This window comes from Thalassophryne amazonica, chromosome 10 (genome assembly GCF_902500255.1).
Source record: "Thalassophryne amazonica chromosome 10, fThaAma1.1, whole genome shotgun sequence".
NCBI lineage: Eukaryota > Metazoa > Chordata > Actinopteri > Batrachoidiformes > Batrachoididae > Thalassophryne > Thalassophryne amazonica.
Window position 1 is genome coordinate 77,180,890 of NC_047112.1, and position 18,939 is coordinate 77,199,828.

The 18,939-nt window shown below is 40.5% G+C and overlaps 1 protein-coding gene across 1 annotated transcript in view; it reads left to right on the forward strand.

Annotated features, from left to right (window-relative positions):
- LOC117519030 (protein shisa-like-2B) overlaps positions 1-18,155 on the forward strand; it is a 21,421-nt gene extending 3,266 nt beyond the window's left edge. Inside the window, exons 2-3 of the mRNA XM_034180331.1 lie at positions 13,855-13,991; positions 17,872-18,155. Of these exons, the coding sequence (XP_034036222.1) occupies positions 13,855-13,991; positions 17,872-18,053 (319 nt within the window). The 3' untranslated portion in view covers positions 18,054-18,155. The remainder of the gene's footprint in view (positions 1-13,854; positions 13,992-17,871) is intronic.
- The last annotated feature ends 784 nt before the right edge of the window (positions 18,156-18,939 follow it).

Below are 18,939 nucleotides of genomic sequence, written 5' to 3' on the forward strand. Positions count from 1 at the left end.
TGACAGCAGGAATGTCAACCAGAGCTGTTGCTCATGTATTGAATGTTCATTTCTCTACCATAAGCCGTCTCCAAAGGCGTTTCAGAGAATTTGGCAGTACATCCAACCAGCCTCACAACCGCAGACCACATGTAACCACACCAGCCCAGGACCTCCACATCCAGCATGTTCACCTCCAAGATCGTCTGAGACCAGCCACTCGGACAGCTGCTGAAACAATCGGTTTGCATAACCAAAGAATTTCTGCACAAACTGTCAGAAACTGTCTCAGGGAAGCTCATCTGCATGCTCGTCGTCCTCATCGGGGTCTCGACCTGACTCCAGTTCGTCGTCGTAACCGACTTGAGTGGGCAAATGCTCACATTCGCTGGCATTTGGCACGTTGGAGAGATGTTCTCTTCATGGATGATGCGAAGGAGATGTGTTGCACTGCATGAGGCAAATGGTGGTCACACCAGATACTGACTGGTATCCCCCCCCAATAAAACAAAACTGTACCTTTCAGAGTGGCCTTTTATTGTGGACAGTCTAAGGCACACCTGTGCACTAATCATGGTGTCTAATCAGCATCTTGATATGGCACACCTGTGAGGTGGGATGGATTATCTCAGCAAAGGAGAAGTGCTCACTATCACAGATTTAGACTGGTTTGTGAACAATATTTGAGGGAAATGGTGATATTGTGTATGTGGAAAAAGTTTTAGATCTTTGAGTTCATCTCATACAAAATGGGAGCAAAACCAAAAGTGTTGCGTTTATATTTTTGTTGAGTATATGTATGTGTGTATATGTATATATGTATATATGTGTGTATGTATGTACGTATGTGTGTATATGTATATATGTATATATGTGTGTATATGTATATATGTATGTGTATGTATATGTATATATGTGTGTGTGTATGTATGTATGTATGTATGTATGTGTATGTATATGTATATATGTGTGTATGTATATGTGTATATGTATATATGTATGTGTATGTATATGTATATATGTGTGTGTGTATGTGTGTATATATGGCTATGTGTGTCTTCATATGTATGTGTGGGTGGGTGTATGTTCACATACACCCACCCACCCATTGCTTGCCTCTACTGGTGGTTGGCTCTCACTGCGGTATTGTATCACTTCCTGTTCCGGAGCACAGCGGTGTTTTGCTGTATCTGTTAGCTGTTTAATCTGCGTAGTTATATTGATCTAGTTATCTAGATAACGATTTGTTTCCCAGTGTAATCTTCACGTGCCTTAACTAAAGCACTCCTTCTGCTGAATCACCTCTAAATTATTTACACATTATTCACTTTGCGTGTTTTTAGGAATCCGCTAGCTTAGCGCAGCTACTAGTTCTTAGCCGATTTAGCATGGCGGCTTCTCCTGTCTCTCCCGCACTTTTCTGCTGTGGGTGTGAAATGTTTAGTTATTCCTCGGCCTCCTTTAGCAGTAACGGTACTTGTAATAAGTGTAGCTTATTCATAGCTTTGGAGGCCAGGCTGGGCGAATTGGAGACTCGGCTCCGCACCGTGGAAAATTCTACAGCTAGCCAGGCCCCTGTAGTCGGTGCGGACCAAGGTAGCTTAGCCGCCGTTAGTTCCCCTCTGGCAGATCCCGAGCAGCCGGGAAAGCAGGCCGACTGGGTGACTGTGAGGAGGAAGCGTAGTTCTAAACAGAAGCCCCGTGTACACCGCCAACCCGTTCACATTTCTAACCGTTTTTCCCCACTCAACGACACACCCGCCGAGGATAAAACTCTGGTTATTGGCGACTCTGTTTTGAGAAATGTGAAGTTAGCGACACCAGCAACCATAGTAATTGTCTTCCGGGGGCCAGAGCAGGCGACATTGAAGGAAATTTGAAACTGCTGGCTAAGGCTAAGCGTAAATTTGGTAAGATTGTAATTCACGTCGGCAGTAATGACACCCGGTTACGCCAATCGGAGGTCACTAAAATTAACATTGAATCGGTGTGTAACTTTGCAAAAACAATGTCGGACTCTGTAGTTTTCTCTGGGCCCCTCCCCAATCGGACCGGGAGTGACATGTTTAGCCGCATGTTCTCCTTGAATTGCTGGCTGTCTGAGTGGTGTCCAAAAAATGAGGTGGGCTTCATAGATAATTGGCAAAGCTTCTGGGGAAAACCTGGTCTTGTTAGGAGAGACGGCATCCATCCCACTTTGGATGGAGCAGCTCTCATTTCTAGAAATCTGGCCAATTTTCTTAAATCCTCCAAACCGTGACTATCCAGGGTTGGGACCAGGAAGCAGAGTTGTAGTCTTACACACCTCTCTGCAGCTTCTCTCCCCCTGCCATCCCCTCATTACCCCATCCCCGTAGAGACGGTGTCTGCTCCCAGACCACCAATAACCAGCAAAAATCTATTTAAGCATAAAAATTCAAAAAGAAAAAATAATATAGCACCTTCAACTGCACCACAGACTAAAACAGTTAAATGTGGTCTATTAAACATTAGGTCTCTCTCTTCTAAGTCCCTGTTAGTAAATGATATAATAATTGATCAACATATTGATTTATTCTGCCTTACAGAAACCTGGTTACAGCAGGATGAATATGTTAGTTTAAATGAGTCAACACCCCCGAGTCACACTAACTGTCAGAATGCTCGTAGCACGGGCCGAGGCGGAGGATTAGCAGCAGTCTTCCATTCCAGCTTATTAATTAATCAAAAACCCAGACAGAGCTTTAATTCATTTGAAAGCTTGACTCTTAGTCTTGTCCATCCAAATTGGAAGTCCCAAAAACCAGTTTTATTTGTTGTTATCTATTGTCCTCCTGGTCGTTACTGTGAGTTTCTCTGTGAATTTTCAGACCTTTTGTCTGACTTAGTGCTTAGCTCAGATAAGATAATTATAGTGGGTGATTTTAACATCCACACAGATGCTGAGAATGACAGCCTCAACACTGCATTTAATCTATTATTAGACTCTATTGGCTTTGCTCAAAATGTAAATGAGCCCACTCACCACTTTAATCATATCTTAGATCTTGTTCTGACTTATGGTATGGAAATAGAAGACTTAACAGTATTCCCTGAAAACTCCCTTCTGTCTGATCATTTCTTAATAACATTTACATTTACTCTGATGGACTACCCAGCAGTGGGGAATAAGTTTCATTACACTAGAAGTCTTTCAGAAAGCGCTGTAACTAGGTTTAAGGATATGATTCCTTCTTTATGTTCTCTAATGCCATATACCAACACAGTGCAGAGTAGCTACCTAAACTCTGTAAGTGAGATAGAGTATCTCGTCAATAGTTTTACATCCTCATTGAAGACAACTTTGGATGCTGTAGCTCCTCTGAAAAAGAGAGCTTTAAATCAGAAGTGCCTGACTCCGTGGTATAACTCACAAACTCGTAGCTTAAAGCAGATAACCCGTAAGTTGGAGAGGAAATGGCGTCTCACTAATTTAGAAGATCTTCACTTAGCCTGGAAAAAGAGTCTGTTGCTCTATAAAAAAAAGCCCTCCGTAAAGCTAGGACATCTTTCTACTCATCACTAATTGAAGAAAATAAGAACAACCCCAGGTTTCTTTTCAGCACTGTAGCCAGGCTGACAAAGAGTCAGAGCTCTATTGAGCTGAGTATTCCATTAACTTTAACTAGTAATGACTTCATGACTTTCTTTGCTAACAAAATTTTAACTATTAGAGAAAAATTACTCATAACCATCCCAAAGACGTCCTGTCTGAGTTATTTTCATTAGTTACTTCATCCAAACCATCAACATGTTTATTAGACCCCATTCCTACCAGGCTGCTCAAGGAAGCCCTACCATTATTTAATGCTTCGATCTTAAATATGATCAATCTATCTTTGTTAGTTGGCTATGTACCACAGGCTTTTAAGGTGGCAGTAATTAAACCATTACTTAAAAAGCCATCACTTGACCCAGCTATCTTAGCTAATTATAGGCCAATCTCCAACCTTCCTTTTCTCTCAGAAATTCTTGAAAGGGTAGTTGTAAAACAGCTAACTGATCATCTGCAGAGGAATGGTCTATTTGAAGAGTTTCAGTCAGGTTTTAGAATTCATCATAGTACAGAAACAGCATTAGTGAAGGTTACAAATGATCTTCTTATGGCCTTGGACAGTGGACTCATCTCTGTGCTTGTTCTGTTAGACCTCAGTGCTGCTTTTGATACTGTTGACCATAAAATTTTATTACAGAGATTAGAGCATGCCATAGGTATTAAAGGCACTGTGCTGCGGTGGTTTGAATCATATTTGTCTGATAGATTACAATTTGTTCATGTAAATGGGGAATCTTCTTCACAGACTAAAGTTAATTATGGAGTTCCACAAGGTTCTGTGCTAGGACCAATTTTATTCACTTTATACATGCTTCCCTTAGGCAGTATTATTAGACGGTATTGCTTAAATTTTCATTGTTACGCAGATGATACCCAGCTTTATCTATCCATGAAGCCAGAGGACACACACCAATTAGCTAAACTGCAGGATTGTCTTACAGACATAAAGACATGGATGACCTCTAATTTCCTGCTTTTAAACTCAGATAAAACTGAAGTCATTGTACTTGGCCCCACAAATCTTAGAAACATGGTGTCTAACCAGATCCTTACTCTGGATGGCATTACCCTGACCTCTAGTAATACTGTGAGAAATCTTGGAGTCATTTTTGATCAGGATATGTCATTCAAAGCGCATATTAAACAAATATGTAGGACTGCTTTTTTGCATTTACGCAATATCTCTAAAATTAGAAAGGTCTTGTCTCAGAGTGATGCTGAAAAACTAATTCATGCATTTATTTCCTCTAGGCTGGACTATTGTAATTCATTATTATCAGGTTGTCCTAAAAGTTCCCTAAAAAGCCTTCAGTTAATTCAAAATGCTGCAGCTAGAGTACTAACGGGGACTAGAAGGAGAGAGCATATCTCACCCATATTGGCCTCTCTTCATTGGCTTCCTGTTAATTCTAGAATAGAATTTAAAATTCTTCTTCTTACTTATAAGGTTTTGAATAATCAGGTCCCATCTTATGTTAGGGACCTCGTAGTACCATATCACCCCAATAGAGCACTTTGCTCTCAGACTGCAGGTTTACTTGTAGTTCCTAGGGTTTGTAAGAGTAGAATGGGAGGCAGAGCCTTCAGCTTTCAGGCTCCTCTCCTGTGGAACCAGCTCCCAATTCAGATCAGGGAGACAGACATCCTCTCTACTTTTAAGATTAGGCTTAAAACTTTCCTTTTTGCTAAAGCTTATAGTTAGGGCTGGATCAGGTGACCCTGAACCATCCCTTAGTTATGCTGCTATAGACGTAGACTGCTGGGGGGTTCCCATGATGCACTGTGTCTTTCTCTTTTTGCTCTGTATGCACCACTCTGCATTTAATCATTAGTGATCGATCTCTGCTCCCCTCCACAGCATGTCTTTTTCCTGGTTCTCTCCCTCAGCCCCAACCAGTCCCAGCAGAAGACTGCCCCTCCCTGAGCCTGGTTCTGCTGGAGGTTTCTTCCTGTTAAAAGGGAGTTTTTCCTTCCCACTGTCGCCAAGTGCTTGCTCACAGGGGGTCGTTTTGACCGTTGGGGTTTTACATAATTATTGTATGGCCTTGCCTTACAATATAAAGTGCCTTGGGGCAACTGTTTGTTGTGATTTGGCGCTATATTAAAAAAAAAAATTGATTGAAAATTGATTGATTGATATATAATTGTATTATTTATATGCTTTATATATTATATATGAAATATTAAGTTCAAAATGACGGCAACTGTGTAATTTAATTTAATTGAGGATGGAATTGGGGGTGGGAGTCAATAAGCTTGTCCTCATCCCACTCCTTTCCAAGTTGATTCTGTTTGTGTTATGTTAATTAATTTATGCCTTTTTTGTCTTTATTAATTTTCTTTTTTCTTTTCACCATCTTATGAACAGTGTCAAGTGTGTACATAAAACTGTACTATTTGTTTATATTGTTTATATTATTGTTTATATATTATGTTGACTTGGAATAAACAAACAAACCAAACCGAGAGAGAGAGAGAGTGAGTGTGTGTGTGTGTGTGTGTTCTTCGATGTCTGTACAACAACATTATAAACAAACTTGGTGTAAAGACATAGTGTCATTGTGCGTTAGCAACTGACTTAGGTGACAGAAACAAATTCCACCTGAATGAAGCGGTCCAGTGTACAGACGATGATAGACGGCATCATGAGGCGGTCAAAGAGGGAATGTGGTCCAGAGGGTCCCCAGAAATTTTTAATTGTCTGTTAAAGGGGAGCTCAGGGATACTGTAACCTCAGCACTATTTCTAGATGTTTACTGTACAATCAGAGACTTTAGTTAACTTTCCTCCCATTTGGTGCCACCACTCTCCACATACAAACTGATGGCTGACAACAGGCACATGAAAGGCAATCTTCAAAGTTTTCTCACCTGTGGTGGAGAAGGCCATAATTATCTCAGATAACTTCATGTCACCCCCCCCACCCCCCCCACCCCCATCATATTGTCAAAAATTGCACAATGAGAACATTTAAATTTTTTGTTCATCTGAACCCTTTTGTCCCCATCACTTTTCAACATAAAGTACCAACCTTGTTTTGCAAATAGGTATCACTGGTGCATTTTGTTGCACACCTGAAGCGAGCAACACTTTCTAAATATATACAAAAGTATCTTGTTTTTTGGGATCTGGTCATGCCAATGAAGTACATTTCAGTGTGGCTTTAAATAGCACAGGTTCCTTAATGGTAGCCACCATCACATTTGTGCTCTCATACCCTGAAGCTTCAAAAGCATTTTAACATTGTGAGGTAAAGTGTTTGCTTATTAAAAAAAAAAAAAAAAAAAAAAAAAAACTGTACCTGCAATGGGGGTGGAACAAGCTCATTTCATTTTAAATGGTAAATGGACTGCATTTATATATCGCTTTTCCATCTGCATGAAATGCTCAAAGCGCTTTACACATCAATGCCTCACATTCACCCTAATGTGACGCTGCTGCCATGCAAGGCACCCACTAGGAGCAACTAGGGGATTAAGGACCTTGCCCAAGGGCCCTAAGCTTGAACTGGTATAAGTATGGATCTGGTATTGTAGATGTTCTTCCCAAGGCTTTGAATCGGTTCATGGAATGAAACAACAAACAGAAGCTTTTGGTATTTTGCTTGGAACAAAAACGAAACCAGAAAATTTATATTTTTTGATATTCCAGAAAAGAATTATTTTAAAATGATGGTAACTGGTTAATACCATTATTTTTTTTCCATTCTTGAAAAGGTTTCTGTTTATAATGATCTGGTGAGGTTCACTTCCTCTTGTTCACTTATTTTGGTTACTGTTGGTGGGACAAAGTGCCGTATCCTGTGTTTCATGCTGAGAAATGCACCCGGAGCAGACGAACATCGAGGAAATTCTTTAAATACACTGAGTTTATTGGCATTATTATGCTTTTTTTATTTTTATGGAATTTATTTTCAAGACAACAGATGTCTGAATGGAGCGCTGTGATGAGGGATGTCTTTAAAAATGCTGCATTTCTTCAGTAATTTCCACAATAAGGAATTAAAGTATTTCGCAGACGTAGTCTTCCAACAAAAGAACATTTTCTCATCAGGCTGTGATGATGAATCCAATTGAAACGATGTGTGTGAATGGTTTTTAATGTTTTAAACAGTTGAACTGTATGAATGATCATGTGAGGACTGGCGCTTTAACTTTAGCTGCTGGTTAGCACTCGGTCCATTATTTTGGTCTGTGAGGCTGAAAGCAGCACAGCACCGTGTCTTTTAAAACACACAAACACGCTGCTTCACTTTAAATATACAATAAGTCTATTTCAGATGATCATCATGGACCCGCCTTCTTTTAAAACTTTTATTTTACTCAGTGTCCCGCTTCTGCTGCCTTCCACAGAACGCTGTATTGTCTTCTACTGCATGCTTCGTGCAAACGTTACAGCACCACATACAGGTCTGGCATATACTGTGTTTTCAGTGGCCCACAGCTGACATGGAACGGTATTAACAGGTTCAAGAAGGATATTTTTTGTTCTAACCGGTTCAGGTTCACGTTTCCAAAACTGGAAACGTCAAAATAACACTTCTGTTTGGAACAAACCAGCTGGGAAAAAAATGTAGGTTCAAAGCCGTGGTTCCATCCATCCATCCATCCATTTTGTTCCGCTTTATCCGGAGTCAGGTCGCGGGGGCAGCAGCTCAAGCAAAGCCACCCAGACCTCCCGATCCACACACACCTCCCCCAGCTCCTCCGGGGGAACCCCAAGGCGTTCCCAAGCCAGCCGAGAGATGTAGTCCCTCCAGCGTGTCCTAGGTCTTCCCCGGGGCCTCCTCCCAATGGGACGTGGTTCTTCCTGAAAATTCAAGCGTAAATCCAAGTGAAGATAAGAGTGATTCATAAAGCATCTTAACCCTTACAAGAGCTCCTGTGGGGGGGGGGGGGGGGGGGGGGGGGTGTCCATGTTGGGCTGATCTTATTTGGGATGTGCTTACATCTCTGACACACCATAATATAAATGTACAAGTAAATATACGTATGTCTGTAATGGTGTTTTTGACAGTGTATGACTTTGTCATGATTTATTTCTGTTTCTGTCCCTGCCCTTTGTCTCCCTCTTGTGTTCATTCCTGGTTTTGATTCTCTGTTGGATTTCAAGAATATGGTGTCATTGCTCTGTCTTTCTTGTGCACTTCCTGTTTTATTTTGTAGTCAGCTGTTCCTCGTGTGTTTACGTAGCTTTGTTCCTGTATCTCTCCTTAGCTGTTTCCTATTAGTAATTATCCTCAACTGTCTACACTTTGTGTGATATCCTCCCAGTGTATTTAAATCCCTGTTGTGTTATTTGCCTTCTTCTTGCCTGCAGTTTCTAGTGTTTCCTCGTGCTTGACTTCTTGTTGCCGTACCTTGTTTCCCTCAGTTTGTTTTTGAGATTGCCTGTCATTTATTTGACACTGTTGCCTGCTACCGTTGATTTCTTTTTGTGTTTTAATATTGAGCTCTGTTTCTTTGGATTGGATGCCAATCCTCTCGTGGACACTGTTGCATGACTGAACTGGCTTTGTGGTTCCTCCACTCATGACAGACTTTATCATAAGTCTTCTGTGTTTCTTAAACAACCAATCACTGTCTTCAAAAAAATTTGTCATACTTAGTAATGGGGTTAGCCCCGCCTCCTCACTGAGATTAAGGTTTTTGGACATGATTTACTAAACCATGCACAAACGCCACTACACTCACTAATGAACCTACATGCTGAGTTAATAACAGTGCAAAATGAGGATTGTGTTTGTCAAATGTGCAAAATACCGTGTATTGTCAGTTTGTTGCATTTACCTTCACAAATATGCAATTTGGGGTTTGTTCACCTGAGAGCACAAAACTGTTGGAGGAAACATGCAAATACGTGATGCTTGCACACACAACACCATTTAGAAAGGTCAAAAGGAAATCTAGTGCATGCTGATAGCATCTGGATTTTGTACGTTTAAAACCTTGGCGTGAACTGATTGCGCTTGACATGTTCCAGCAAAAGAGGATTCACAGAATTAAAAATAATTTTGGCTTTGAGTATATTTAATTTTATTTCATGCTTGTTTCTTTAAGAATAAATGTCTCCATGCGTAACAGGTCAAAAAGAGACATCATGTGCAAAAGACACACAGAAAGTGTTCATGCACCGGCTATTACACTAAACAAACACATAAAAACATTCTCCTGTTTCAGAAATTTGGTTCCTGTTTTGTCCATGGTGCTTTGAGAGGTTGTTACGTAATTGCAGTGCATTTTGCGAGTGGAACGCACAGAGAACACTGTTCTCTGTGCGTTCCACAGGTGGAGTACACCGTGATTGTTCACCTGTTTGCTGCAGTGCCAGGGACGGAGCAGGAGTTGAATGTCTAGAATAGGAGTTTTTCTTTTTTTATTGCCAGAATGTGAACACAGTTATGTGTCAGAGTTTGTGCGTAATGAAGCTCAAGGTGCACACTGCAAGTGAATGTACGCAGAACAAGAGAAGGCGCTGCAGCAAGAAATTATTCAAAATAAAGGTCACATCTGGATTTGAAGAAATTCTTGTTTACAATGAGAAACAGCACCGAGTGACATCAGTCTGAAAAAAAAAATACACTGGAGAATTAACAGCAGTAAATATAATACAAAACAAGGAAAAATAAATAAATAAATCCAACTGGGCCATCCATGTCATCCACCATGAGGACCCCTTGAACCTTGGGTGCCACCATTTTGAAATGTCATGTGTGCCATGCCATCCGCGTCATCTACCATGAGGACTGGCGACGTCACTCTCGGGTTGTTTCTGCGTCAGATCAGTGTCTGCCTCATCCACCTTAAGGACCCCTAGAAATGAAGGTCACATGATGTGATCTAAAAAAGCATTGGGGAGCAATTGATTCAGTTGCGGCAAAAAAAAAAAGATTCGGTCACATAACGTCACTTCCGGTTTGCTTCTGCGTTAGATCAGTCGCCAGCATTGCTAAGCGCGTTGCTAAAACCTCACAGATGGAGTGCCCGAATGTGCGAACAATTCAATAGACTGAAAACATGTCTTGAATTTAAAAGTAAGTAGTGGGTAGTGCCCAAACTACTTAAATTTAAGAAAAAACAACAACAACAAAAAATTAAGCTGGCTTTTAATACCTAGAGGTGCTGTTACATGTTTTGTTTTTGTGTGCTGTTTTAATTTTATCATATATGTGTTTTTTATGCTTAGAATGGCATAGGGTCAAGAGGGCCCTGACCGGGGGGGGTGGGAGGGGTGAAGCTCCCAAGAAGCTGAAGGGTTTTACCAGGTTTGTTAGAAAAATATCGGACCTTTTTATTTTTTGCAAAAACCTGATGGATTTGAATCACGTGTGCTTGCATGAGCAAACCTTGAACCTTCGTGCGCATATGTGAACTTTTTCACGCCTGTTGATTGCATCATTTTCCGGTAAGCAGCCTTTGTGTGAGGACGTGTGTTGTGCGCTCTGAGGATTTTCATTTCAAGGAAAAAGACGGAACGACTGGAGCAGCGCCGCATCAAATTTTGCCAGAAACTGGGTGACAGCCAGGTGGAAACCATTCGGATGATTCAGACGGCTTTCGGTGACTTTTCAGTTGTGTGACTATCCAAGAAATTGTGGAAGAGGTGGGCATGTCACAACATGTCCTGTGAGACTTCCAACACGGAGGCGCTTTTGCGCCACCGTCAGGAGCAGCATGAATTTCGCTGCAACTCTTTTTATGGCCAAATCTTCTGTCACAGTGGAATGTTCCGAAAAAGTGCTGATGTCCACCTCTTCCGCAATTTCTCGGAAAGTCACACAATGGTCCCACATCACCACAGCGTTCACTTTGGAAATGATCTGGTCATTTCAGCATGTTGATGGCCGACCGGAGCGTGGCTCGCTCTCCACCGTTGTGCGGACGTCTTTAAACCAGTTGTACCGTTCCTTAATCTGTGTGATGCCCAAAGCATCGTCACCGAAAGCCGTCTGAATCATCCGAATGGTTTCCACCAGGCTGTCGCCCAGTTTCTGGCAAAATTTCATGCGGCGCTGCTCCAGGCATTCCGTCTTTTTCCTTGAAATGAAAATCCGCCAAGCGCGCAGCACACATCCCACACAAAGGCTGCTTACCAGGAAATGACACAATCGACAGGCGTGAAAAAGTTCACGCATGCGCACGAAGGTTCAAGGTTGGCTCATGCAAGTACACGTGATTCAAATCCATCAGGTTTTTGCAAAAAATAAAAAGGTCTGATACTTTTCTAACGGACCTCGTAGCCATGCTAATGCTCCCCAAAACCTTTTTTACTGAAAAAAGTCTGAAGGACCGAAATGACATGGTGAAGAGCTTTCAGGCATGTGAGACACAAATGAAGAAAAATGTTTAAAATGGCAGGGAGTCAAGAGGGCCCTGGTTGGGGGCCAAAGCCCCCCAGAAGCTGAAGGGCAATGACATGGTCAGGAGCTTCGCTCATTAATGTCAGTGACATAAACATATTATTTGCTGCTGTTGTAAATTACATTAGTAAGTTATATGCAAAACCCGATGCACAAAAGTTTGGATTGACGCACACACTTTTGCACTCGTTATCTGGGGTCTTAGTAACTCAAGCCCTTTGTCTTTTTCTTACTCAGTTGCTCTAAAATTGGTCCTAAAATACTCTTAAGGTCAGATTCCTAGCTATATGTTTTAAGTTAGCAGCTCTCTAAGTGTATTCTTTGACTCTATGAATACGGGGCCACAAATCTATTTGTATGCAATGAAAGTGTCAAAATTGTGGAGACATTCACTCATTTCAACAATGACATTTATATCTCTTGGTCCTCAGCCTTTGGGATAGAGAAACATCTCTCTGTATCCAGTGACCTAAATTAATGGTGAGATGTCTTTGGTACTATGTCTTTCTAGAGGATCATTGGGTACAGCTAGTGCCAAACATACAGTTACTTAAGGAGACTAAGATGAGGATTATTGCTTGGATCATGAGGGAATGTTGACTCCAACACTTTGGTCAAATGGTGTATTTCTTGGAACATGAGCCAACATGCAGGTGCCTCAGAGTGGAGTACTCCAGCAGCTGGAAAAGGCCAAATGAACACCTGCCTTTCACCTGGCTGTGGCAAATAGATGGTTACCTTTGAGGGGTGGGAATGAACTGTTTGGTTGCCTTAATGTCCATGAAGTGTTGGCTGCAACAAAATGCAGCACCAAGGCAGGTTCCCAGACCAAACCTGACCTGTAAATATTCCCCATAATAACTTCCCTTATAATCATCGATTACTATTCCGGTTGTTGTCATCAATACACTCCCAATAGCCTGAATGTATTTTATTTTTATTTTATTTTACATTCTGTTGTGCAGTAGGGGAAACCGGGGCACAGTGACTCAGTAGCTATATCTGCAAAACTACATATATATTTGCAGCAGTTATGCCATATTTTTATGCATAAAGACATCCCCCTTATAAATTAGTGTTTTGTTTTTGGATACATTAAGGGTAAAACTAAGTGGCAAGTGAAGTCAGTTTTTTCCTATCAAAAGTAAATTTTGTGGATGTCAGTGTCTTTGTATTTATTTCTCACAACAGAGGAAAGGTGGCCCAAAAAATTGTTAGTTAGAAGACTACCCCATCCAACTGATGAGCATGTGTTATGTCTTCTCCAGACAATCAGCTATTTGATAACATGACTCATGTGTGTCACATGCACCCGGGGCACAGTGAATCAGTCTAGAAAGTGATTTACTAAGCCCCAGTATCAAGTGGATGACAAACATTACTTGTTGAAGCTTATACATTTATTTTTCCATGAATTATTTCTATAATTGGTGTATATAAACAACTCTTTTCCACATTTGAACAGAAATTATGACAGTTGTATTTATAATAGTTTCTGAAGGACTTATATCACTATATAAGACACTCACACATTACATAGCTGGTTTGCTGGATTATAGTTTGTATATGCATCAGCATATATTTAATCATTTTGAAGAAATCTTTATAATCATGTGTTTTTTCATTATATTCTAAGAATTGATTCACTGTGCCCCGGACACTGATTCACTGTGCCCCGTGAATTAGTGTCCGGGGCACAGTGAATCAAAAAATTAAAAAATGATTTTAAACACCTGTAAATTAAACTTGGAGAGACATAATAACACAACCTTACAAACAATAACTTGCTGTATTAAATCCACAATAGAAAGACTTAAACTATGCATAATGTGTTTATGCTGCCACAGAACAACATTTCTGATCCACTGTGCCCCGGCTTCCCCTATATTTGGAACATTGAGATAATTCATCTCTGACTTTTTTGTTACTCTTTGTCTTTTAGTGTTGGAGCGTTCGTGGGCCTCTCGGTAGCTGCCGTTGGTCTATTTGCATTTCTTGTTACACTCTGTGTCCTCTGCAATCTGTTTGTTACCACAAAACCCAGAGGTTTGGACAATGGGCTACCCCTCCAAGTAACAGGTAACACATGCAGCTTTCTCTCATGCAAACATTGTTTTCACATATTGATAAAATGAAAGTCAACATTATGACTTTCATTGCACTTCCCTTCTTCGTTTGAGGTCAGTTAATTTAGAAACTAAGCTAATGTAGAGCACACAGGCCTCCCTTGAATATTTTTCACCAGTCGCCACTGCACAAAGCAGGTTATAATGATGTCTCAAATAGATCTTGTCCGTATCTCAGGAGCAGGCGCGCTTCCCAGGAAAAATAAAACCAAGCTGGCTTATTGCTGCAGTGCATTTCTATGTGTGACGGACTCACCACCACCCAGAAATGAGCAAAAAAAAAAAAAAAAAGAAAGAAATTTTATACATAATATGAAATATGTTAATATGTTATCAAAGAGTGGCACAGTGGCTTTGTGGTTAACACTGTTGCCTCATAGCAAGAAGGTCCTGGGATCACTTCCCACCTGGTCGTTTCTGTGTGGAGTTTGCATGTTCTCCCCGTGTTTGCGTCGGTTCTCTCCGGGTGGTCCGGCTACCTCCCAAATCCAAAGACATGCTGATTAGGCGGACTGGAATCTTTAACTTGACCGTAGGTGAGTGTTAACCCTACAAGAGGAGTTGGACTGATTTAGAATGATTTGACCTATACTATCCATGGCAGATGCTGGAACATTGATTTTATGCTGTGTGTCCTCCAGAATTGATAACTGTGATGAATTTTCTTTTTTGGTTTATCACATAAGAGTGCAAAATGTCTTCAGATGAGTCAGTGCACTGTTGCTTGAGTTTTAACAAGTATTCAGAAATTTGATGACATCATACCTGCACTGACCTCTATTCACTGGCTTCCTGTGAGTGTGAGAGCTGATTTTAAGCTGCTGTTGATTTATAAAATACTAGAATGCTGTGCACGTTACAAACTTGTGGAATTTATGAAACCTTTGGCTCCATCTCTTGTCCTTCAGTCTAAGGTTCCTTGGAACAAAGGGTAAGGGGACAGGATGGTGAGCTTTTTCTTATCACGTTAGAAACTTATTCAATAATCGGCCTGTGGATGTGAAAAGGTCAAATTCTATTTGAAACTTTTAAACCTGATCTTACAGTGTACCTCTTTTCTGATGTCTATAATTAATGTAATACATAATTTAATTCAGAAGGTGTGCAAATACTCAATGTTGAATTACTCTTCTGGTTTCATATTATTACCGCCGCCAATGAAGTTGGAGAAGGTAATGTCAATGCCCCTGTTTGTTTGTTTGTTTGTTTGTTTGTTAATGAACAACCTGTAGCCCACAGTTTTTCATATGTCGTTATAAAATTTTTACTGAAGATTCAGATCCTGATAGGCAAGAAGTGATTAAATGTTCAAGGCCAAAGGTCAAAGTCAGGAAAAATCTAGGAAAATTGGAAAAATCCCTATCTTTAATGAATTTTCAAAAATTTGTAACTCTATCAAAAAAACAAAACAAAACATTTCTTTCATGTCTGAGAGCACTATGCTATACTGACAAAGTTTGATCCAGATTACAGATTTTGTGGCCATTTGAAAACCCCATTTAATGTATATTTTACATTATTGCCCCAATCACTCTCATATTTGAAAGTGAGGTGCAGACTGGCGCTCACTATCACCTGAAAAAATCTGATATGGGTGGTGGATTTTGTGAATATTTGAATTTAATATTAAAAAGTCCATTTGATGTATATTTTGCACTATATCTCAATCAAAGGTGCCTCAGTCACTCTCATTTGTGACAATGAGGTGCAAACTGACACCCTCGATCCGCATATGATTTGTATTGCGGATTTAGCAGATATTTGATTCTTTTTAACACTGAAAAGCCCTTTTGATCTATATTTTGTTGGATTATATTTTAGCTTATGAAAAGCCACTTCTAGCAGGACTTTGACTTTGAAAATTATTTCCAAGGTAAAAATTTGTGGAAGTGGAAACTAGTGTTGGCGGAGGTTGGTGCTTTATGACCGCAGTACTCTAGTTGATTTTTACCTCCGCCAAGGAGGTTATGTTTTCGGTCGAGTTTGTTTGTTTGTTTGTTTGTCTGTCTGTTTGTCAGCAGGATAACTCAAAAAGTTTTCAACAGATTTTGATGAAATTTTGTGGAGTGGTTGGAAATGACAAGAGGAACACGTGATTAAATTTTAGTGATGATCTGGATCACGATCCGGATCCAGGAATTTTTTAAAGGATTCTTCACCATTGCGGGATAGGAGGAATTTTGACATTATAGTTTCTAACTCCACAAAAACAAGGCAGAAAGGCTTGAAAAAAATTAGGGTGTAACATAGTCAAATGTTCTATCAAACAACAAAGTTTGGTGATGATCGGATCTGGATTCCGGATCTGGTGATCCAGAATATGCAAAATATAGGGAAAATAGAAAATGTGTCAGTGTGAGGTGACAAATGAAGCTAGAGATGCACAACTAACACCAAATTGTAGCTGAATCTGTACTGACTCAGTAAGATGTCATCAGATTTGATGTAGCTTCAAATGTTATGGAGCTAGATCCAGAAGAAAACCGCCATTACCGAAAAATTGTTTTTATACAATAACTTTTGAACTAATAAAGACATAAAAGTGATTCCAAGTTCTAGTGGTATGTTTTCATGGTCAAGGATGTCAAATATAAAAGAAAAGTGTATGTATCATAGTTTTGGTTGTAACACTGAATTGTTGAATAGATCACTGTGCCAAGGAGGGAATCTCTTTAGGGTCAGTGACAAGCTGGGACATGCCCAGCTCTCCACAATTTCTCTTATACTCACTGGGCTGGTAAGCATTGAAAGCCGAGATAGGCATGTCCCAACTTGTCCCCTGGCACTCCGAAACGGAGGTGTTCCTTTGTCTCGCTCGATCAGCGAGTCGGTCCTGACGTGCGAAGCCTCCTCGTGGCTTTCCATGACAAAAGTGAAATCTGCCGGAAAATGGCTGATGTCCAGCTCTTGTGATAACCAGAGAAATTGCACACGACGGTCCCGGCTCCACATAGCCATCCGTTTAGAAATGATGTGGTGTTTTCTGCCTCTCGATGGAGGCTCTGAGCGCGGCGCGCCGTGTGCCATTGTGGGGCGTCCTTAAAGCTGTAGTAACAGTCCTTACTCTCTGTGAAGCCCGTAAAATTTTCACCGAAAGCCAGATAAATTTTTCGAATGGTTTCCAGCTGCTTGTCTCTAACAGTTTCTGAAAAATTCTGATGGAAAAAAAGCCCAAATCATTCCGCCATTTCCTCGCAATGAAACAACGAGGAGAGGGGTGGAGCAGTGCTCACTCAAAGCCTGCTCACAGACGAATGACGCAACCAACAGGCGTGGAAAAACTCACGCATGCGCACGAAGGTTCAAGCTTGGCTGACGTAAAAACATATGAATCAAATCCATATAGTTTTTGAAAAAAAATAAAAAGGTCCGTTACTTTTCTCACAGACCTCGTAAATATTATTTATGACTGATTGATTGATAGTGGGGCTTTATTGAACATGTACAAATTCTACGTAAGACAATAAGATCTTATTAATTAATTAAACAACTGCAAATTATAAAGAAGAGAATGATCATATGGCCGAGGGTATTTTAGCATTGTAGCATATTATTATTATTATTATTATTAGTAGTAGTAGTAGTAGTAGTAGTAGTAGTAGTAGTAGTAGTAGTAGTAGTATCGATTCACTTACTGCATTTTAGAGGGTATACTGTATATCTAAGCTTTTCCAAAGCTTAAGAAAACAAAATGGTCACTTGTCTTTATTAGATAAATGCTGAAATAGCAATAGAACTAAGAGATGAACATGAAATAAGGATGTTAAAAACATGTTTTAATCTCAATGTGACTTCAATTAAACACATTCCTTGGATACTGTTCTTCATTGCAGAGTCCAGTCCCCAAGGGCCGGAGTGGAGTCAAGCCAGTGCCCCCACTGGGCCACAAGGCCTCAGGAAACACTTTGCAAGGGGCAGGCTGGATTGTGACAACAAGCCACCGGATCCCCATCGCCTTTTCCAACGTTGTTTTGTAGCTCCTGCGACATCCATCAGTGTGGAGGATCATGTGTAGGCTGGCAGACATTTTAATTGAAACTACAGGACTGATGAGGGTATTTGATTCCAGAACAAAACTGTGAAAATAACATGTAAAGTGTAAACCCACAAATAAAAAAAGACATGGGGTGAAAGCCAAAGAAAACAAGTGAGTTTGAAGATTTGTATGTCAGACTTTGTGATGGGCATCTCCAAAGCTAAACCGAGTTTTCAGACTTAACTTTGAAACAGCCACATTATGCTTGACCTGAAAATCTGATCCTTACCCCATTTCATCGAGGGTACAATTGTTTTATTTATTTATTTATCTGTCAAGTTGTACTAAAAAGTTTACATACTCTGGCAGAATTTTAGATTTTTTGTCCATTTTTCAGAAAATATGAATGATAACACAACCCCCCCAATGGTTAGTGGAGCCATTTATTGTCAAACACCAGTGTTTACTTTTTTTTATCATAATGACATAAGTTTAAAGACCCCTGTTCTTAATAGGTTGTGTTGCCCCCTTTAACATCAGTGACAGCTTTTGGAGTTTTTGTGGTCGTTGTGGATGAGGCTCTCTGATGGTTTCTCTGGTTTCCCATTCAGTTGAATAGGAAAGTGTGTTCAAAATTTTGAATCAAGTCAAGTCTGGGAGTATACCCTGTTGCTGCACTTTGCCACATTCACAATGCCATAGAACTGCCTTGGGTCCTGGATGGTAACCACCCAAGCAGACAGCAGGTCCATTTCCACAACTCTAAAATAACCATCTATCAGCCGCAGCCAGTTGAAACATGGGCATTCCCTATTGGCCTTCTTCAGCTACTAGGATCCTCAACACTCAAGCATCTGCGTCCTGGATCATGCCTGCATCATGAAACAGGCCTCATAGCCAAAATGTCATAGTTGATGCTCCCTCA